A 23,677-nucleotide genomic window follows, 5' to 3' on the forward strand; every position below is an offset into this window, starting at 1 on the left:
CTCTGGTGAATGTCTGACTAGGTCAACTTAAAGAGGAAATGTGAATGAAGTTGTTTTTTCAGAGCTGTGACAGTTGGAAGGATTGTGATATTTCAGTTTAGGAATTGCTGATAGAAGAAGACTCTTGTGGAGTGCAGTGTGGCAGAAATCTCCTGTTGAGGAAACTTCAGTGTCCCTGCATTATATGAGAAGTCAAGTAACTCTTGGTAGAACCAGCGCATCTCCAAAAGCAATGCTGGGTGCCTGGTCCTTACCCAGCCTCCCTTGACTCTCCTTTGGCATCCTGGAAAATCAGTACCTGCTGGAATAATACTAAATTCAGATCAAATTCATAGGGAGGCATGCTATTTTGTCAAAGATAGACTCATTTTTATTGTTGTAATGGAGACCATAAAGCTAAGGATTATTTTATGCTATTTATTCTTTGAAAATGAGAGAACAGATGTCACTGGTAGCATATGAAGGCCTGCCTGTCTGATGGTCTTGGCTTCTTTTTGATACTACCTCAACGCTAAAACCATTTTTCTTCCATAAATGTCATTCATCTGTGGTACTCATGTGGTGTCTGAATATTATTGAAAGAAGCATTTAATATAGATTTGAATGTGTCTAAGCAACATACAGCTATGCATTTATTAGCATGTTACTCACAATTTAGAGTATAAACCAAAACTCATGTAGCGTTTCTAAGAAGAAAAAGTCTTACCACTAATAGCATGCAACACGTTTATCTTATGGCAGCCTGGTATCAGCCATAGCGCTGGCTGTTACGGACTTGAACCTGGAGTAGGTCACTGGCATAGTCGTGATCACTGTGATGTTTTTGGAAATGTGGTGTTCCTGGAGGGCTAGCACTTCTTACAAAGGACTGGTATTTTTGCAGAGACTTGCAGTTGGTCCAGCTGATTAAATGTAACAGCTTTCTAGGAGGTTATTTCCAAATGACCTTGTGGTGAATGTGCAGGAACTTGGACTATACTGAGAATGTTACAGATGCTAGAATACTGAATTTTATCACTAAAAATAATGACTGCCCAATTATTCTAAAAAGGTGACAAAAATAGGGGTCTTAAAATAACAAGGTAGTGTGATTCCACAGGTTGCATGCCCAGTCTGTTTCTGCAGAATATTGCTGTTAACATCACCTAAGTGCAGGATCAACTCTTAACTACGTATCATCTGGAATTCAAGGAGACAGAAATAATCCAGTAGGATGAATATGCAGTTATTTTATTTCAGGTTTCCACTGAAGTGGAACACTTGTTTGTATTCCCAGCTGATAGCCCATCTGTTCAGGCTCAGGATAGCAGCAGGTCGGGACCTACGCACTCCGGCAAAAATGTACTGACTTGTTCTGTGCCTGACAGTCAACCTTGTTGTTCTCTTAACAGTGTAAGCATGAAGTTCAGGGTTTATATAGTAGTGCAGGTAAACGTATATTGTCTCAAAATAACAGTAGACATTTTCAAGAGACTTCTGATAGCAAGCTAAATGCTCATATTCACAAGTTATCAATAATGATTTGTTTGAAAACGCAATGTAGATCGTGTCTCATGTTGTGATATCGTAAGCGTTTGTCAGCAAAGGTATTTGTGGTGGCATTTCAGGCTATGGTGTTCATATAGTTAAAGTAAATTAGCTTAGTAATTGTCTTATCTCTTGTTAAAACAAGACCAAAAACATTTTTTTTATATTTAAACAAGGCAAGCATGATTCTGCACCATTTTCATGACCATTGGTTTGAGTGTAGCGAAGGTTGAGAAATTGTATTAAAGCTGTTTAATTGGAACTTTTGGACAGTTTTCAATTGGAGGAGTATCATTTGTGTAGCGTTACTTTATCCTTTTGTTGTACAGTCCTTAATTCTCTCTTGCTAAATCACGGGAGCACGTAACTGCAGTAGTTGAGAAGATTGATGCTAGAAGTGATTGTCCTACTGCTGGGCTCTGTGAGTGAGTTACATGGAGTCTGTTCAGCAAAAGATCAGTTGGATTGACTTATTGCAGCCAGTGGAGATCCAGTGTGGCATGCTGATCTATGCTGCTACGGTGGCTCCCATCTGGATGCATTAGCCAGATGACTGTGGGAAAATTTTGATTGTTAGAATTGATGTTGAGGCTTTGAAATATAAAATATTGTTGGGGAAACTGAATAAACTGAGAGTTTTCAAGTAAGTTCAGACCGAGTATAAATGGTTGCTGCTTCCTTTGAAAATCATTCGAAAACATTTTACTTTGTTTCACCATATTGACAAATGAAATTGAATATGACGGTGCTTTTCAATAGACTTATCCAAGAATAGATGCTTTGTTGCCAAAACAACTGAGTATTAAAAATAAAATGTATATCAGAAATGTTCTGATTGCATTTTTTTGGTTTGGAAAATATGACAATAATACAACATAAAGATGAGCAGGCAGTGATATATCCAAACTAGTCAGTCAGTAAGCTTTATTAATTTGTGTGAAATCACAAATATGTTGTCTACAGTAAGATTTAGATACTTTGCCTTTCTAATTTCACTAATAAGCCTCCACTACACCAGAATGTCTGTCTTTAGTCAATCTTGTATGCTAATTACTGAGCAGCTTCTTAAAAATTTATCACTACAAGTGTATGAGCTGCAAAATCAAATTTTGCTTTTCTGCATCTCAAGCATACTGAAGTCATAATTCATCAAGTATTGGGAAAAACAATGCACAGTTTCTCTTTTATAAAACATCCTGTGATAGCTGGGAGAGACCTAATGTGAGTATCAGTTGTTAGCAGGAGAACTAAAGACAGCTCAGGAAAGTGGGGTGAGAAAGAGGTGACAGTAGGACTTGCAGGGTACTTGCTGTTGTCCAACTGCTCTCTGAAATATTTGTCCTTTCAGTGATTCAGATAGGTTTTTCTTATATTTCTTATAATTTAATATTATAAGAAATATTAATATTTAATATTTCTTACATTAATTGTTTCAGGTTCTTTGGGTTGTGACAAAGGAACCAGATTTACTTCTCTTGATTTTTTTTTAAATCACATTTCTTCTTCTTAACTCTTACAAGTGTCTTTTTTTTAAAACATTTTACTTAATGGCTGTAATTAGTTTTTAGTCTTTAAAACTTATTCTTTAGTCTAGACTGAAAAAGTGGTATCAAGAGAATACAGTTCTGTAAGTTATAATAAAGGGCCATCTGTAAAGGAGAACACAAACTTCAGTACCTCCCTCATCCAATCCAGCAGATTTATATACATACAGGAGAACTGAGCTTTTTTCCAAGTTCATTCTTTGGTGCGTTGTGCAACTAGATAGTATTCGTGTTGGTAAACTGTGCTTAACCTTGTAAAGATCTTTCTGATTAAAAAATAGACATCCTCCTAGTTTGTTGGTTTAGTGGTTTTTTTTAGATAAATCCTATTGCTACTAGCTCAGAAAAGAACAAATTGTAGTTACTTAGCTAAATCTTTCCCTTATAGCAAGATTTCCAAAAACTGTACAGTGCAAATTAACTAGCCGGAACTTTTCTGCTGGTTACTTTCCTCACCCTTTTCTCAGTTATTTCAAATTCGAAGCTGATAATTTCCTCATCTTTTCCTCCGCTTTCACTTTAAAATTGTCAGAGTAATGGAAATATTAAACTTCTGTGATTTTCATAGTGAAAGGGGAGTTTCCTGTCAATTACAAGGTAGTGCAAGGTAGCCAGTGCCAAAATTAATGACTTCAAAATCCACAGATGGATAAGCTACAGAAAGAGCCTAAAGCTGAATTGTCAGGCTTAAAAATGAAGAAATACGACTATCAGGTACCACAGCTCTTGTTAAATAAATGCGTTCTCAACTAGAGTCTTACCTGCTCCAAAAAAGATGTAAGTAGGCAATTTTAATAGCAAATTTCATCCTGACATTTGACATCTTGCTTAAAATGCTGCATGAGATTGAGCGAGCAGTACACACAGTAGTTGGATAAAAATTCTGTCGCTGAGACATCTCAAAGCATGTTACCCTTTAAAAATGTATCGAGTGTGGTTGTTTGTGGTTTCCCAAGGAATAGTTGCTTGTCTAAAGATGTTTGGTATTTCTTCAATAGATGATACGGAGTTTTTGCAGGTGAAATTTAAAATCTTGGAGACTGACCTAGAGAAGGCTAGAGTCACTGAAGAGTGTGGGGATGCTGCTAAGTGCAGGCGATACGCAGGAACAGAAAATTAAATTTATACTTGACCACCAGGAAATTATAAGGAAATCTATAAAAACTTTTGAGGTGACTTAATATAAATTAAGCTCAGTACAAAATTGGATTGACTTTATGTAGAAACTTAGGCATAGAAAGCAGGAATGTTAGGTATATAACTTTGTATGCAAAGCCATGAGAATGATGGGGAGCTAGAAGCTGAATGAGGACAATTGCCTTCAATGTTCTGCAGCATAGGCGATTAAACTTCAGAAACTTATCGTGAGATACTGGAATCACTATGACATTGAGCTTCAAAATTATGATTGAAACTTTCAGAAGATGTGTTTTAACCTAGTTACTGTAAAATCCCTGTGGCCTGTGTTCAAACAGCTGAATGTTCTGTCATGATGAAAATACCTCTTGCATGCTCTCACTGATTGTTGGGAGTGCACATATTTAATTTGTAAAACTTCATTTTCTTGTATTTCTGAAGTGTCTTTTTGGGAGAAAAAAAAGAATAAAAAGGTTGTTCTAACCCAAAGCATCAACTTTAACCTTAGTAAGGCTGGTAACTTCTCATCACTTGGTTTGTGAGACTGAGGGGAGGCCTCATGGCGGCCTGCAGCTCCCTCACAAGGGGAGCGGAGGGGCAGGCGCTGAGCTCTGCTCTCTGGGGACAGCGACAGGACCCGAGGGAACGGCATGGAGCTGGGACAGGGGAGGGTCAGGCTGGGTGTTAGGAAAAGGTTCTGCACCCAGAGGTGGTCGGGCACTGGGACAGGCTGCCCAGGGCAGTGGGCATGGCACCGAGCTGCAGGAGTTCAAGGAGCGTTTGGACAGCGCTCTCAGGCATAGGGTCTGGTTTTTGGTGGTTCTTTGTGGAGCCAGGAGTTGGATACAATGACCCTGGTGGGTCCTTCAAACTCAGGATATTCTTTGATTCTATGACTACAAAGACCACAGGACCACCTTGGCATTTCCTGCTGTGACAGGGAACAGGGACATGAGTTTTCCAGCTCCCTGGCTGAGGCGTTTTCTAGTTCTGGAGGCCTCAATACTATCAATACTACATACGTTTTGTTGATTGTTACAGCATTGTGAAATACTGCTTTCTCAGTAAGAGAAGCGTATATCTCATGGACTTTTGCAGGTGAATGTGTTGCATCGTTTCCCATTACTGGGACTTGGAAATTTAAATTTGTATCCTAAATAACTTCTTCAAGGTCACAGGATTATTAGTGTCTGTCAAAAGCTAGCCATTTGTATTGAAATAACATGAGGATATACAGTCTAGAGATCAAAACTTACAACTTTTTGCAACCACTTTTTTTCCCGTTTCTGCTCTTTTTTGACCCTTGAAATGCTGTGATCCATTGATGTAGGTTAGGTGAGCGAATCCAGGTGCTTGTGTGCAAAGTGAAACTGTGCCCATTTGAATGGTTCTCAGTCAGTTGGTGGAAGTCTGGCTGCAGGGTTTGGTTCATCTGTATGGATCAGATTGAAGAATTGTGGTCTTTGCTTAACCAGCGATAGTCTAGGTTTTCCCTTTGGCACAGTTGCTTAATGCACCAGCTTTCAGCTAGATCCCTGACTGCAATCTCAGAAGTCTGTTTCTATTCCATAAACACCAGTAAGTGTTTCTGAGAAAAGAAATATAACAAAATTTTGATAGGTTTGATGCAAGATGAGTTTTCTTTTAAGCGGAATTTTAGTTGAGTAATAAAAATATGTTTTGACTTTTTGTCTCTACAGAGTTTACAGATGCTTCCTCAACAACGGAAAGCCATAGCAAAATTTAAGGAGCCAGCACATGCTTTAGCATTTCAACAGAAATTCCACAGGTAAGTACGCACTGCTGCAACCTTTGGTTCACTCCCTCCCTTCAAAAGATGAAATTAGTCTCCTCTGATCAATGTTTCTCTTAATCCATTCAAGCATCAGTTTATTGGTGACCTTCATAGAACCTTCTTGTCTGATCTCTATCCCTAGAATAAGCTTGAGTACGAGTTTTACGTTTCTTTTAACAGGCACATGATAGATCTGTCCCACATAAATGTGGCACTGATAGTTGAGTGATGTCTGCTGAGAAATACATACACTAACAGAAGCCTATTGTGGAGCGACACGAGACACGGTGGCACAACCATCGGGTTCTGAAACCTTTCAGCTTACAGTCTTTAATTGCCATGTTGAACTACAGAAAGCAGCGAGATGTCCTCAAGAAGAGCTGAACTTGAGAGGGATCTGCAAAGGTGGAATTTCTGTTCAGTTTGTTCATGTTCTGTTGTAACCACATGGAACTACAGATTTTTTTCAAAATGCTTACAGTGCATGCAGACACTGTTCTTCAAGATACTACTGTGTGACCACAGTGACTTAACAGAGAACGTTTACACCGAAAGATCTAAAAACTTTCTTCATAGCAAAGAATATTTGATAATGGTTGCTCTTATCTTCAGTGCAAGGTATTTGAATGAGAACTGACTTTTCTAAACAAAACACGTTAGTTACGTTGTATATCTGAGAGCATAGAAAGTATTCTTGCGTAGATTTAAACGTGGTCTACTTCACTGAATAGCAGTAAGCTGAGAAGCTTCGGAGGTGACACTGGAAAACTGTAGTTTCTATCTTTGTAAATACGTTAAGTCTGTCTTTGCATTTTCTATTCCAACACAGACTTCCATCTTCTCCTTCCAACTCCACTTGTTCCATAAAACACTGTGTAGGAATAACATTGCTGTATTTTCCCTTGGATTTTAAAAACAAGGATCTTTGCCCTTCAGTAGCATCCTGGGGTAGTTAAATCCAAGTTGTAACTAAGTTGTTTTAAATGATGTTGCCAGATACAAGGAAAAAGAAGTATTTAGTGGCTCACTTAAAAAAAAAAGTTACACAGGAAGAGTGGTGCATTCCTAATAGTTCTTTTGGGCTAGTGTTTCATAATCGCCTTATGCTTTATTTTGATTAGTTTTTTTTTTCCTTTGAGATTTACTTTGACTAATGCTGAACCATAAGAAACCCATAACTGAAAGGATTTAGTTTGATGTGTTGTTCCCAATACATACAGGACTATAAGGACGTTGTGAATCTGCTGGTGAACGTGGCAGTTCCCCAAAATTATGTGCAAACATTAAGGAGCTTATATTTTATTCAAAGTAAAATTCATAATATTTCCTTTTGGTTAGAACCATTTAGATGGTATTGCCAAAGGAACAATTTTTTTCAGTTACTTCTGAATAAACTTATTAAAATGTCATCTTTATATTGGATTGAAGTTTTTATGAACATTTCCTTAGTTTTTAGACTGTGAGCTTTTGCTTCATCCTTTATTTTAGGAATACTATTAAGCCTTCCACCTACTATTGAATGGGGGGACTTAAAGTTTGTAGATTTGTTACCTGAGCAACCACAGAATACATACCAATGGTGGTGATGGAACAGCTGTGAATGGGGGCCAAAACAGAAGGATGAACTAAGCAAGTTTAAGTTTATAGTAGCATAGATTTTTTTTAAAGGTTTAATGGTAACTAAGTCATAGAGACCCACCTGGCTTTCTTACAGAAAGATTGGTCCAGGCTTTCAATTAAGTAAAAGTTGCTTAAAAAATAATAATGATTAATAAATACTGTTGAGTCTTCTAGGTAAAACTGCTTTTGTTCACTGAAATAATACAGAGTAATGTGGTACTTTGGAAATAATTGCACTGGGAAAAAATTATAAAGAGTGCTGTAAGCCCATTTACAACAAACATAGTGACAAGATGCAATAACATCATGAGACTATTAATGTGGAAGTGAGTTTTATACCTGTCTGTGTAGTTCCCCATTTAAGCATATTTCTTAATTACATTCAGCACATACAGTGCTGTTAGTGCTTCAGATAGGCCTAAGCCCAGGACAAAGAACGAGTCTCAGGTAGGAAGTGCCCGGTGGAAGCTGACTCTGAAGACCAATGCCAGGTGATGGCGGTGACTGGCTCTGCCAAGGGCGGTGTAGTTCCTCACTTCCATGAGCACTAGGACTGCTGTGCTACCTCCTCAGGTTATGTCATTTTTATTTTTAAAAATAAATTCTTATCTTTAAAATGAGTCATTAAACAGTTATCCACCCCACTGTTAGGAAGCAGCTTCTCTGTGCTGAGAAGGATGGGAAGACATCTAGGAATGGAGCACTAATAGTGTATGTCTGGAAATCTGGGCTAGATGCGAATGCCAGACAGGCCAGCAGCTGAGTTCAGCAGTAGGAACATCTGCAGTTGATCAGCTGTCCTGTCATAAGCATGTGTTATTGGGGTTGGAGGGTTTCTTGGAGCCTGATAATATGGGTTTGATTCAAAAGTCAAAGAAGTTTGTAGAAACGCTCCTGCTTTGGGTTTTGAATCTATCCCAAAGAGGCTGAGGTTCAGCCAACTTAAACAAGTTTTAAGAATTTTTATTCAGTTGGGGTTTTAAAAAAATAAATAAATGACAAAAATGGGTGACTTTGAAACAAAGAAGTGAAATTGCCTCAGATCTATTTAAATGTAGGAGGCAACGTAAACAATGCCTGTTTAATGACTAGATGAATCCTCTTTAAAGGTGGTTGCAGTAGATTGTTGCTTGTGCATAGACAATGTACAGCGCATTGCTGGTTCTTTTAGCTGCTTATTGCAGTAGCTGGATATCAGAACCACGTGTACTATATGTATGTATGTCTATATGCATTTTATTATACACATACATACATACGCACACCCTGTATTGTCACCATATCTTTCTAATACCTTAAACTCAGTAGCAAAAGTAGCAATTAGGTGAGTCACTTGTGAAAATGCTTGTGTTTTGTTAGTTCTCAAATTCTAACTTAAAACTGGATCTGTTGGCAATGATCAGTTTGAGTGATACATCTCTTCTAGTTCTATTTGTTGTCTCCTCCCCCCCCCCCCCCCCCCCAAAAAAAAAAAAAAAGGAAGTAGAGGTAAAGCTAGATGAACGTGTTATATCCATGTTCTCTTTCAGCACGTAGTTAAATCTGAACATCTTAAGTTAACTTTCTTGGAAGATCTGTTGCAACCATTATCTTGTTCTTTCTTGATCATGCATTCAAAATACAATGCAAAAAAAAAAAAAGGAGCATTTAATGTAGTATGTAAATATTGAACTTTTAAAATTAAAATGTTACTCAAAGTGCTTACAGTCAAACACATCTTAGCTACTTGTTAGTTTTTTGTGTTGTCTTATCTAAGTTTAATGGATACAGTTCCATAAATGTTGATGTGTTTTTGTGTATATCTTCAAATTTTTATAAAGATGCTAGTAAGTCAATACATACATCCTGATCTGTGTATTATTTGTTCACAATTTTTATTAGCATAATTTTATAATGATTTTAATAGGCAACTCCAGTAGGTGATTATATTGAGCCATCTTTTTTTTTTGGAATTATTTTGTTTTCATCTGTAGCACTGGAGAATTCACTTCATAACTAATCATATTTTGCTTTGACTGAAAGATTGGATTGGCCATATGATCTGTGGTATATAAGTAAAATGTTCTACATAAAAAAAGGAAAGGTTTTTAAAAAGCTCAACGTTAAAGGGAAAACAGAGTACACTGTCAGACTAAGGCATGGGTTTCTAGGTCTGTTCGGTTCTGCTGTACAAGTACAGATAGGTCTGCTTTGTAATACTGTTCTCAAAAGTTTGGGCTATTTTCGTTTGACACATAATTCAAGTTGGTCTTGTAAAACTTGCTTTCATCACAGTGTTAGCAATTGATGTGGCACATAATGTACGATGAAACAATTTGGAGTGTTTGAAAAGCTCAGTACAATTGTTGCTAGGTAGGAGGAAGATGTGTCCGTAGCATTTTCACAGCTGAAGGAGCTGCCATGCAAATGTTTTTCCTCTAAGTGGTGGTAAGAGTAGATTTAGACAGGGTGATTGTTCTTGGTCCACCTATATATCACCAGTATGACTTCAAGAAGAATATTGGCATCCCATCTGTAAAGTATCTTCAAGATACGTAGCTTATTCCCCAGTTTAATTCTGAAAATTAACTTCAGATTTCCAAATTTCTGTTTAAAAAAATAAAAATAAGGCCACTGAAATGCCAAGTAGACTGAGCATTTTAGTTTTTTGATGTTAGGTTTCCACTGCAAGTGTTTAGACAAGATTTTTTATAAAACTAGGTTATTTGAGAACATGTGCCTTGAGGGTCTTCGTAGTTTTTTTTTTTCTCAACATAATCTAGCTACTTGGGATAGGAAAAAATTTTTACTTTTCAGATTTTTTTAACATATTTTTTAGATATAGTATCCTCTGTTTAGCTTCATATTGTGCAGTTACCTGAGAAACTGCTGTATGCATTTTCTATGGTTACAGAAAGTAACTGTGTGTATGTATGTGTGCGTGGGTGTGCTGCCCTTATACTTCGGGTGAGAGGGCGGGAGGGAGGGTGTGGGTTTTCATTTGCTGTTTTTTTTGCCTGTTTGTCGTACTGGGGAGATTTCCTGGATTTGTTCTCTGGCATAGTACTGTGTTGTTCTGTCCTTCGCCTGGTGCCGTGTTTGTTACGTGGGTTGTGATGCTCGAAGGTAGAAATCTAGCTTCACGTGCTCACTGTTAAAAAAGCGTTTTTGTTCGTCGAGACATGAAACTTTTTTAAATTATTTTTTGTGCTTTTTAATTTTTAGCAGCATGTTGGATGAGAAATAAATTTGAAGGAAATAAACTGAACAGGTTGCAGAAAGTTAGCTATATTATAAAGGGTATGTATGGGTCATTTAGGGTAACATAGGGGTTTTGTTTCAATGTTACCTTAAATCATGCCCTAAACATTAATTCATAAACATAATCCTGGAAGTATTCTATCTTCAATTAGTATTAAATCCTAAGGATTTTATGTAAGGTTTTTTTGTAACCTAATTTTTAATCACGAAGATGACTTATTGTCTACATGAGCACAGGGCCTTGTATACAAAATCTGATTCATATTGGATCCTTACGTATACCATCTTCTGGTATAATATGGTTGGGAAGGATCATTTTGTTCTTTATAACACTACTTTTTGCAGGGTTGGTTTTTTGCTTTTTCTTTTTTAATTTATATTTTATATTTTTTATTTTTCTTTTTCTATTTCTATGCTTATTTTGGTGGAAAGTATGGTCCCTATTGCACTAGACAAAACCTCAAGGGGAAAGTTAATCTCACTGGGTCTTTTAGGTGCCTGTGTTGCTTTCTCACTTCTTGGTTGGATACATGTTTTTCTAACTAACTGGAAATGGGCCTTGTATATACACAGCTTTTCAACACGTTGCATTCCTTGTTTCATGTAACAGTGCTCAGGTTAAGCCATTTTTTACCATCTGAATAATTTTAATCATTAGGAATGTTTTTGTAAAGGTGTATGGTTAAATGGAGCTGTATTGTGATGTTGTGTGTAGTTACTTGGAAGATCACAGTTTAAACAGCACTGCTGTGTTAATGTTGCATTCATTCAAAATTTTATGTTCAAAATCTATGTTCAAAATTTTCTCTATGTACATCTAATGGTTTTTAATATACACTGTATTTTTTTTCCTAGTGTCTGTCAGGCTGACTTCTGAATAGTTTTATTTCCATTTAAATAATATTTTCTTTTGCAGGATTTCTTTTTCAGGCAGTGAAACTCTTCAACTGTTTAATTTCTAACTTATACACATTTTCACTTACAGACACACCAAAGATGAGATGCTAACTCTAATTTATTCACAGCTGATCTTCTATGCCACTGTGTATAATTTTTATTGACACAAATTGCCCTTAGAATAAGTCAACTTTCTTTTCTCTTGTGGAGCCCTTTTCTTCTACCCTGTGCTTTACCTCATTTCCATCTCATTTGCCCCTATTTTTCCATTCCCACAAGGATATTTGTATCCTTGTTATGTTCTTGATCTTTTGACTCTACGTTCATCCCTCCAGACTTCATCCTATCTGAGTGCATAGCATGCAATCTTTTGCTGTATTTTCTGTTCTCTTCTCACTTACCGCTCTTCTGATATCTGAAGACTAAATCGTCCACACTGGAAGCATTAGCATACTGTATTTTTCTTTGCAGACTTTGTATACCTGAAGTTACATTTACAGGTGTCACACCTTAGGAGATGCAGCCCATACCAGAGCACTGGAGAAATACCACTTAACAGTTTTGCTTTGCAGTTTTACCTGTGTTGGAGAATTACAGCATTTTTATACATGTTCTAGCGTTTGTGGCAAGCCAGGAGGAAACAGGATTAACAACTCTTTTATCCTTTTTACTTTTTCAGGAGTTCTGTACTTGAATTCAGTGATAGTAATAGCACTTTTTTTATTGTCACTTAGAAATACAAGCACTGTCGACACAATTCTACCTCCTATTACTATTACTGAATGTGATCCTTCCTAACCTATAAAGTCTTAAATGCTGTATATATTTAGGTGTTTTGAGAATCATTTAAAATGTATTGCTCTAATCTGGATGACAGAGTTTGTTTATTAGCAGTTCAGAATATAAATTCAACAGCCGACTGTATCATTCTGACTCCACTGGGGGTTCATCTGCCTCATGTTTTCTACAGCATCATCTGCACAAGCTGTTTACTTCATTTCTTGAATGTAACACTGAACTATACCAAATCCTCCGCTTGCATAAGAGATCTTTGTCATACCTATTTAAGTGAATGTAAAAATGGCAACACAAAAATTATCTCATGCAAGTTTTTTTTACGTGTAATTCCATGTTTACAATGTCAACATGCAAATATATTTATTGTACCTAAAATATGTGAATAAAACTTTATTTTCCTCAAGATTGCTTTGTTGTCTTTTGATGTGCAACTTGAACTTCAAACTTGCCATGAAAAGCTGTACATACCATGTTTTACTGTGGTAGCATCCCTGGGCCCCTGCTTTTACATCAGTGCTGTAGTGTAGGGTTCTTTCAGAGCTGTACAAAGGTGTCCTGAACAGAAAAACAAATGACTGAGGACAGGTGATTGTACATGGGGCTTGTGCTTGCGTGAACAGCTGAAAGGATCTTGAGGCTAACAAGTACCTCATAACATGAGTATAGGAGAAACACGTGAGTTTAAAAGCCTTTCTGTTTTTTTCAGCTGTACTGACATATCCAATAAAAGATCTCCTCTGCTTTTATGTCATAACTATAAGCTAGTTAAAGGAGCTCTCAACAAATTCAATATGGTCACCATCAGTTATATTATGAACACAATTCTGTCAACATAAGTAGAGGCTAATTCCACCGGCATACTGTGTATTCAGATAAGAGGTCAGAATCTGCCTTTTTCCACTTAGTAATAGTTTTATAATTTGTTAAAATTATTCACAGAGGAAAATGTAGTAAATCACACTATCACCCTGGTATCACTTGAAGTGGCTACTGGTCATCCAGCATATACATTTTCACTGAAGGATTGAAGAACAGCATGTCACGTTGTTACTGGGGGTAGATCTCAAGGGAACATCATGACCTGAAAAATAATCTTCCTTTCTAATAACATACTTAGGATCAGCCATAGCAGTCCTTGTGATTTCTAGAAGTTTCTGGTGGTTTCACCCAGCTGGGCAGCTGAACTCCACTGCAGCCATTCTCTCACTCCCCTCCTCAAAGGAGGAGGGGGAGAAAATACAATAGAAAGGGCTCAAGGGTTGAGATAAAGACAGGGAGATCCCTCAACAGTTACTGTCATGGGCAAAGCAGCCAACAGTATAATTTATTGCCTATTAACAAGCTAGAGCCATGAGAAACTAAAAGCAAAAAACACCTTCCCCCATCTACCCTCTTCTACATCCTCTCCCCAAGTGACACAGGGGAATGGGGACTGGGGCCTGCGGTCAGTCCGTGAGGCCTTTGTCCCTGCCGCTCCCTCACGGTCCCTCTCTGCCCCTGCTCCACGCGGGGTCCCTCCCACGGGATGCCGTCCTGCCCGAACTGAGCCTGCGGGGGCTGCCCACAGGCAGCAGCTCTTCAAGACCTGCTCCCACACGGCTCCGTACCACGGGGTCCATCCCCCAGGAGCAAACTGCTCCAGCACGGGTCCCCCACGGGCGGCAGCTCCCCCCAGACCCCCTGCTCCTGCGTGGGCTCCTCTCCACGGGCTGCAGCTCCGGCCCGGGGCCTGCTCCTGCGGGGGCTCTCCATGGGCCGCAGCCTCCTCCAGGCCACATCCACCTGCTCCACCGGGGGCTCCTCCACGGGCTGCAGCGTGGAGATCTGCTCCGTGTGGGACCCATGGGCTGCAGGGGGACAGCCTGCTCCACCAGGGGCCTCTCCACAGGCCGCAGGGGAACTTGTGCTGCGTGCCTGGAGCTCCTGCCCTCCTGCTGTGCTCACCTGGGGGGCTGCAGGGCTGCTTCTCACTCCTTGCTCTCTTTCATTTTTCTTGCTTTCTTAAATCTGCTCTCCCAGAGGCCCAACCAGCATCACTCACTGGCTCAGCTCTGGCCAGCAGCAGGCCCCTTTGGAGCCGGCTGGAGCTGGCTCTGATCTGACATGGGGCAGCTGCTGGGCTCTGCTCACAGAGGCCACCCCTGCAGCCCCCCTACTACCAGAACCTTGCCACGTAAACCCAATACAAATTTAAAATTTCCCACCAATTAACTTGTTATTTCTTATGAAACTGTAAGCAGTATTCATGCAGTAGTGTGTTTTGAGGATTGGAAGACTAAACCTTCAGCTGGAGGCTGGCAAATGCAAAGTTATAGAGGAAATCAATGGGACTAAAAACTAGCTATTGAAGGGATGGAAAGGGAGTGACCAAGGGAGGAATAAGTAAGCCTTTAAAATCAAATTTTGAGATGCTGAGTGGAGTGCTTCAAAAATTGGTCTTGATTGACCTTGATTAATTTGTAATGATTCGGGCATGAAGAGTTGGGAGCGCGTTCACCAAGCGTGCTGGGAGACGCGTGAGGGAGGGCTTGAGTGAGGAGGAGGAGGAGGACTGGAGCATCTTACAGGAATTGGATGAGCTAGAGAATTAGAATAATAAAGATGAGATTAAATTAAATCTTGCAAAGTGCAAGAGCATGCACTCTGGTATTAATAAGTAAGGGATTTTGCTGTAAGCTGAGAGTTGCCAAGAAAAAGGAAGAGAGAGAGCAGTGAATTAATTGCAGATAGCTGATCTACAGATGTGGTGAGCCATGGAGGGGGGAAAAAAAAAAAAAAAAAAAAAGCCTTTTCAGGATCAATGTGTCAGGCACTTCCAGAACTGAAGTAGAAGTATGTGTATGTATATTATGAGGAATTAGTGCTGGACTTCAAAATACAAAGCAACTCCCTCCCCACTGCCCCAAGTAGAACCCCCCTGTGAATATTGCTTTTAAGGGGATTTTTTTTTTTTTAATTTTATTTATTTTTGAATGGTTCAGCTGTCAAAGATTTTCTCTGCTTTTCTCTACATGTTCTGCCTTTCAAATACCAGGGCTTAAACTACAGAAAACATCCTCACATTGCTTCAATGAGAATTGACTGGTCACACAGCACCACTGCTCCTTGGTTTCAAGTATCAATCCTGGTAACTGTGGGATGTTTATTACATATTTTCACCCACCCATGTTCACTGTTTTGCAATGATCACTGAGGAAGGTATGCCTTCAGCTGGCAAAAAAAAGTAGAGGTGATGGCCTGGGAAAGTCATTCTATGGAGATGTGCTCTGCATTGTGGAGGCTCTGGAGAGGACACACGAGGTGAACATTTCCAATTCTTCCTATTCTAGTGCTCTATTCCAATAATTGTTAGTTGCTAATTAACAACCAGTTTTCATGAAATTACTGATAAAAGGACTGTACTCCCATGAGAAGGATTTTATGACAACAGAGCGAGAGTTGCCCATCAGCCTTTTCCAATCCTGTTTCCTTGGGTTGCAAACAAATCAGGCTGTCTTCCAAAAAGGGAAACTTTGGTATTCCCTTACAACATTGCACAATCTTTACTTGGAGAAAAGTTAACAAGAAAGGAAGGAGAGCATTTTTGCATTTTTTTTCCCTCCTACATGCACCTATGTGGTGAATCAGGTGCACAACACCACGCTCAGTGCCTTGCACATCCCCAGTTAATGGGGATCCCACCCTGCAGGGATTGAGGGCAGTGGAAATAGCTAAGAGCTTAAAATAAAAATGTAAAAGAAAGCTCTTCCATGTGTTTTAATAGTGGCCAAAAGGTATTCAGGGGGTTGGAATTCCTCTCTGCCCTGATAGCCGTCATCCCAGAGGAGGCTGGGGGCTTTATGTAGCTTATTTGTCTAATGGAAGATAGATTACAGGGAGCGTGGGCACACTCAAGTATGCAGTGTCTGTTTAGCACTGCGCAGAGAAAAGTGGTTCCAGCTCAGGTACTTATAAGCATATGATACAATTTGGGTAATATATATATTAATAGCGGTGGCTGGCATCAAGTATTCTGCACACAGGCAAAATTAAGTTTACTTATTTCTTATCTAATTGTTTTTGGTTGTTTTGTTTGTTTGTCTGTTTTGTTTGTTTGTTTTTACATCTTTCTGAAATCTCATTTCTTAAGAAAAGTTGATAGAAAATGAGATCAGAAATAACACTTCTTCTGTGTGACCACCATTCGGATTCTTACCACTGTGTGCTTAGGTAGGTCTTTAATAAAACAGAGGGTCTGCTTTGAATTTGCTCTACGATGGGTTTAATGTTCCCTTGCAGGTATTTGGTGGCCCTTAAGTCAGCCTCTTCTTTGTCACTGCCTATCATTTGCTTTTCCTTATTATTACTATTAACATTGAAAATGGGCCTTCTGCAAACAGTGGCTGGATTCAAAACCTTAGCTCCAGTGAAGTGACAGGGACTTCGTCAGTGGAGCCCAGGAACCCTTGGACCATAAAAACAGGTTTTTGCTATTTCACTGCCACTACCAAATGCAACTTCAGCCTGGATCTTTGTGTCACAAAAGCTGTCGTGGAAGACAAATACCATTTAACTGAATAAGGTGATAATTTGTTGGTATATTCCCCATCTTAAACACTGCCACAAGCTGGTCCCTCTGCAAAGTGATGCCACCCAGCTTCTATTGCTGTAAACCTTTCAGGCTGTTTAAGGGTGCTAGTTTATTGGAAGGGGCTTGTTTTCATCCACTGGGGTCAGGAAAATCCACGGATCACATCGAAACTTGGAAGACACAGTTGTTCCCAGGTCTTCCCTGTGCTGCCGTTAATCAGCCGCACCCAGAGGGAGGGTGCACTTCTCCTTTAATGGGGGCGAGGAGCAGGAGGAAGGCAATCATCCCTCATCAGCCAGACCCTCAATCACTGCACTTCACACAGCTGGGGGTATGCAACCTCATCTTCATTTGAAAATTTTAGTACCTTTTCTCTTAGCCACCTCCATTTTATGCTTTTTCTTTTTTTCACCCCCCCCCCTCATAAATTTTTATGATTTTTTTTAAGGAGAATTTATGAGCAAAATGGCAGAGAACGCATGAAATGTAGAACAGCTAAAAGGCTATCATGGTGGTAAATGAGGCTAAATGGTGATATACCACCAGCTGTTTAGAGTTCAGTGATTGAGCCTAGCTGACAAGAAATAATTACCTCCTCTCTGAGAGGTGAAATGGGTTCTCACACTGTGAATGCTGCTGATGAGGGGGCTGTCCGGGGGGAAGGCAGGATCATTTCCAGCAGGTTTTTTCATGCTTAAAGCCCTAACAAGCATCTTGCGCTGAGGCTTTTCTTGTTCGTGGTGATGTCCTTCAGTGACTCAGCACATCTCCAGCCTGGTCCTAGGGAGTTCAAACCCTGGTCTTGTAGGGGTGAGCTCAGAGCCAGCGTATTTCTGGCTTTATTGATTAAAACTGGCAAGTGTCTCTCAGCCCCTTTTATTTCAAAGCAGGAACCCTCATCTTTCTTACTGCAAAGAGGTGCATTAGGATCTGAGATCTTCTTTTCTGATCAATTGTGAGGAACAAATACCAGTTTTGTGTGTTTGTTTGTGGGCTGGAGATGGTGGATAACATGCCTTGGATCTGGGGGAAAAGGACTTGCAGTGTTCCTATGCAAAACTTGCATCCTTGCAGACAACTCAGAAACCAGATACCTTTAATAATAATAATAAAGATTTTTAAAAAAATCTAACCCTACATGTTTTGAGCATACGATAAGCCTGAAATGTGACACAAAAATAAACAGGACGGGGGCTTGAATGCTGTTACACCTCTAGCAGGTAACTGCTGCAAACACCCCTGTCCTCTGTTACCCATGGAGAAGAGCAGCTGAGACCTCCTGCTCCTGCCTCCAGGCTCTCCAACCCCATCTCTATACTAAAGTGAAGTGAAACTGAAGTAGAAAATAGAGCAGAAAAGCAAAATAGGATGATACTAACAGCACGCTACTTGTTCCAAAGTGCAACCCAACAGCCAGCAAGTGTCAGGTTCCAGGGCTTCAGCACAGGGCACATCCACACAGAGCCCGGTCACATCCTCAGAGCAGCCACACATCTCCGGGCTTCACTAGGAAAGGATCTGCTCATTTTTATTTGCTGGGAAAAGGAAGAGTTAAGGAAGAGCTGGGAGCTGTCACATGCTCACTTTTACCTGTCCTCCGCTTCAGCAAAGTGGGGTAATTTGGGCAGAGAAATACTTTTTTTATCCAAAGAGCACACCCCTAAAAATACCCCAAAAGAACAAATACAAACACCCCCTCCCAAAAAATAACTCACACACACACACACACACACACACAAAAAAAAAAAACACTCCCCCTCACAAATAAAATAAAATAAAATAAAACAGAAGAAAACAACCAACCACGAAAGAAGGACTTTTGTCCTTCCATCCATCCCCAGTGCCATGTGAGCACATGGTCAGGGTTTGAGCCACGATCCACCAAAAAGACCCATCTTGGGGGGGAATCACAGGTCCCAGTTCTTTTCATGCTCCAGAGCATCCTTAAATCCCCCCTCCAGAAGCCGACATGAGCCCCAGCTTTCCACAGTCTCCTGTCCATGGGGCCAAAGTCTTGGAAGTGAGGATTTCGAAATATCAAAAATCTGAACGCAAATGAAAAAAATAAAATAAAATCCCAAGATGCCAATATTCAGATCTCATTGGTTTTCAGAAGGGTGGATCTGCCAGCAGGAGGGACAGCAACCTGACCCAGTGGGCTCCCCATGAAGGTGATGTTTCACTAGGAGATTTTTGGTTTGGCTTCCTGAGCGAAGACGCGAAGTTACCCATGACAAAAAAAAAAAAAAAAAAAAAAAAAAACATGAAAGGCAAACTTCACAGAAGTCTACATTGCGTTGGTGAGTGTATCTTAAAGGATGACATGCCTGCGTGAGAGGCAGAGCTCATGACTGCTGCCAGCTCTCTGAAAGCTACTCAGAAAGGTGATTCTTTGGCCCTGATTGCAAGGACTCATGCCGGGCATGATGGTACAAGGACTTTTCTTCTTCCTGAACCTCATAAAGTTAAATAATTAAGCCTAGTGTACGTCCTTCAGCCACACCTCTGCTCATCCCCAGGCCAGCCACTAATGATGCAATTCCCACCGACGCGGGGAGAAATTCTGCCCGGGGGACAGCCCCGACCCACCCCTTGCTGAGCCTTCTGCCCCCTTTGCGCACCAGACCAAAAGACACCAGGAGCATGGCAAGGACAGGGGACAGAGGGGCTGCCGGCCGGGCACGGCTCTGCCAGTGGCTTTAGACTGCTGCTGTTTATATCAAGCAGCCCAGAATATTCTCTGGGAACTGGTTTTAACATGCAACTTTGGAAAGGGGACAGTAAAATCTTTAGGTCGGGCTGCCTGAGCCAGAGGTGTAGCCAGGCTTGAAATCCATTACAGGAACCAATTACAAGGGGGTTGCGTGTGTGTATATGTATGTATATAGATACATATATATATTTATTATTATTATTATTATTTTCAGCCTGGCATAGGTAACCCAACGAAAAGCCTTTTGACAGAAGCATGAGGAACATGCAAGGAAGCAAATGGCGCTGAAGAAAAGACCTCCGTACGGCCAGGTCTCTGCAGTGGGGTGGCCCCGCAGAGCCAAGTGAAGCCCCAAGTGGGGACCAGGGCAGCTCGGGCCCTTCATGGGGAGGTCCGGCTCTCCCCTTCCTGATGTGTGGCCACCAGGTCACCCTCTCTGTCCTCCTCCTTGTTTTATGAATACGGATGGAGTGTGAACCCAGTCCCGTTATAAACGAAGCCCGCCTCCCCTCCTGTTTTTACGTCATCTCAAGTTTTTATCAGTGTCAAGCATCAGCCCTGACATTTCGGCAGAGGGAAAGGAAGGACTCCAACTGGTTTCAGCAGCAGCACAGGTGGAGCCAGGCTGGATGAGCCCTGAGAGGCACTGGTTGAGGGGAGGATAAACCTCCAGCCTGCTGGAGGTGCGGGGGTGCGAGAAAACCCATCACCCGTCTCCCAGCCCTCCTCCAGGTGGGAAGCAAAGCAGCAGACACAGACAACAAACCCCAGACAACAAACCCCAGACCCCAACAAGCCCTTTGAGGCCACTTTTTCCCCGTTTGTCAGAGCTGAAGACTCCAGGGCCCTGCTGCTGGGCTGTCTGCAGGCGATATGTCGGCAGGTGGTGCTCGGGGGCCGGGTGAGCGGCCCCGCAGCCAGCGCGGTGCCGGCCTAACCTGGAAAAAGTTCTCTGGTGTCAGTGGAAAGGGGCACGGAGCCCGCAACGTGGGCTCTGGTAGGCTGGCTGCTGTTTAAATTAGCTTCATTACGCACTTAATTAAAGGAAGAGATTCGAGCACTATTTAGCAGTGTTTTAGGGGGTATTAATTTCAAGGCTAAGGGCACCTGGAGATTAAATGAATTAACTCACAGCTGAATCAGGTTAATTGTCATTTTCTTTACCTGGAGTGAAGCTGAAAGGGGAAGTTTTTGATTCAATAATTGTATGCATACTAAAGAAAAGCAGATTCCTAACGTGAAAGAAGCCCATCCAGATAACCTGAGCATGGGTTGGGGCTGAGTTCTGGGGCTCTGGTCCCAGATTTTGCAGGCAGAGCGGGTGGTAGCAGGGCCCAGCAGACAGAGCTGAGCCCCCCCAGCTCTCCCCATGGCATTTTAATGGTTTTGGGGTGCCTGTTTTGGCAGTGCTTGAACCTGCCTGGGCACTGCCACACCAGGGGATGGGTGTCTGTCCGTCTCATACCTCTGCTTCTATGCCCATAGGGTGGGCTTGTCAGACAATCTGTTCACACACAAGAGTGTAAGTTAACTCTGCTTTAAATAAACAAGTAATTAGCTATAGAGATAGCTGTACACCTGGTGGATTTCCTGGGGAGACATAATTTATTGTCGAGTGCTTATTTTTGCACCATTGGTGTGGCTGACTCCTGCTAACGTGTATGAAAGCCTTCATCTTTCAGAGCTCACAACACCCAGCATCCCTTCCGACCTCCTGTCATCATCACATCATCCTAATCCTGAGCAAGAGCACCAAGAAATTCAAAACTTTCCCTTCCCATGTGTATGTGCTGCTGCCCAAAGCATTCCCCAAAACCCTGTTGGAAATACCCCACCTGATACCACCAGCATCGTGTTAGCATTTGCGTGGTCATGTCATGTTCCCGACTGTTACCTGGGGGTGGGTCAGGCAAGTAGGATCCTTTCTCCTCTTTTGCCTCCAGTGAGTTATAGGAATAACTGTTTTTACTCATTAAGTGCACAAGGAACACTTCTTGCTATTCATTTTGATACCATTTCCATTATTTCAGTCAAGGTCACCTCTTTGCTCCTGATCAACATTTTGGTCATCTTTATTGCTGATGGCAACTCTCATCTTGTCACCCAGCACAGGGCACACCTCAATTTCTTTCAGGGGTATTAAAATAGACCCATGAAAGGATCAATGCTGGAGGAAAACCATTTGTCTCCTCCTCCCATTTTCACCATGAGCCCCCATCACGCAGCCTGCAGCTCTCGCACTTGTTTCCATCTTCTCTGGCTTAGGTAGCATATACTAATGAGACATCATTGCAAATACTTCTTAGATCAATTGTTCTGTCTAAAAATAAAATAAAATTGCTTACAGTATCAAAGAACTATTCTGCATTAACCCAACCCAATCAATCGGGTACTATATATCTCATTTTCTCTTTGGCTTTTAATCTTTGATCATTCTTTTATCTAAAACTTGCTTTATTTTCTTGTGCAATACTGAGATCGAGACCTCTGTGATAGCTCAGGTCCCTTTCTCCATATTGAAAATTAGAGCTTCTACCTTTGTGGTTGGCCAGTCAGATGCCAATGCAGCCAATTTGATGGACGTGTTTAAATTCCTCCTTCCTGGACGTGCCATCTCACTTGCTGGTTCCCTCCTGCTCTTGGATAGAGAACAGAAATGCTTCATGTTTTCACTGCCTTACAGAACAGACTTCATTTCCATAGTGGATGCAGTCATTTTCAGCCCATACCCATATTATCATTAACCGTTTTTCTTGTTCTCCCACATTCAGAATCAGCATCCTACTAAATACCATGGCAAGGCACTTTTTAAGCCATGCCGCAGTTACTTTGAAGCCATACCCCTCCTCTCTGCAGAACAAGTGAAATTATTCCTGCACAGCTTCACCTTTATCAGGATGTTTCAAGAACCTTTAGCTTTTTTTCCTATGCAAAGCCACAAAACCTGATCTGTGGCAACTTTCCTTTAGATTTTCACAAACTCCATAAAGACTGGGTCTTCTGCTGCTCAGTTCGTGCCATTTTGTTTCTGGGAGTGCAATCTGCAGCTTACCTTAGTGTCTTGTTTTGCCTTTTGCAAGAGTGCCTAAAGAGGGCTACAAACATATTTTCAACACTCGATTGATATCACAAAATTGGCTAAAACACAGACACAGCTCAGGAAGGTATAACCCACAGTTTCAACACCTCCACAGGGCTTCAAGATGTGTTCGGGCAACACATGAGGACATCATCATCCCAAAGAGTACAGGGGGTTGTTTGCAGACTTTTTTTTTATTTTATTTTATTTTTTGGTTTTGGCTCCCCAAATCTGTTTGGAGCTTGCATGGCCCCGCTGGAGACAGGGGGCTGTGTGCTGGTACCGGTTTGTGACCTGATCCACGTGGAATCCCCTGCCTGGCGAGCTGGGGAGGACCTTTACCAGCCCTTCCTCTGGCACCCATGCTCCCTGTTCCCATGTTTCAAAATCTCCTCTCAGAGCAGGGAAAATTAAGCTCTGCATAGCGTTTCAGCCAGGTCAGTGGGAGCACATGGCTCTCTGCTCATTTCTCCAGGTTCTTTGAGTTGTTTCTTTTCCTGTATTCCACGGTCGCTTTCATTCCCAATAAATCTGGTGGGACCTTTTTTAAGGAACAGGTCGTCAAGCCTACTTTCCTTAGGAAAACTTTCCTTCAGAAAACTGTGAATATTTTTTAAAATGTGAAATATCATTGGGTTTTACTTCCTTCAAAAGAGGACCAGAGTGACCTACCATCCCATAGATAGACTAAACTGGGCTGGCTGGTTTCCAGGCGGCTGCTTCATACTTCGCTGTAGCTCCCAGCATCGCAGAATGT

The 23,677-nt window shown here is 41.1% G+C and overlaps 1 protein-coding gene across 7 annotated transcripts in view; it reads left to right on the top strand.

The window, feature by feature from the left end:
- The window catches only part of RBM33 (RNA binding motif protein 33), a 102,548-nt gene extending 89,587 nt beyond the window's left edge, over window positions 1-12,961 (top strand). For 6 of the 7 annotated variants that reach the window (XM_040546139.1, XM_040546133.1, XM_040546134.1 and 3 more), the window contains 2 exons: window positions 5,909-5,997; window positions 6,184-12,961. In XM_040546139.1, the coding sequence (XP_040402073.1) occupies window positions 5,909-5,997; window positions 6,184-6,232 (138 nt within the window). In that variant the 3' untranslated portion in view covers window positions 6,233-12,961. Of the gene's footprint in view, window positions 1-5,908; window positions 6,002-6,183 lie in introns of those variants that run through there. The other variant, XM_040546135.1, reaches the window with a different exon arrangement.
- Window positions 12,962-23,677: the final 10,716 nt, after the last annotated feature.

Source organism: Cygnus olor, chromosome 2, assembly GCF_009769625.2.
Source record: "Cygnus olor isolate bCygOlo1 chromosome 2, bCygOlo1.pri.v2, whole genome shotgun sequence".
NCBI lineage: Eukaryota > Metazoa > Chordata > Aves > Anseriformes > Anatidae > Cygnus > Cygnus olor.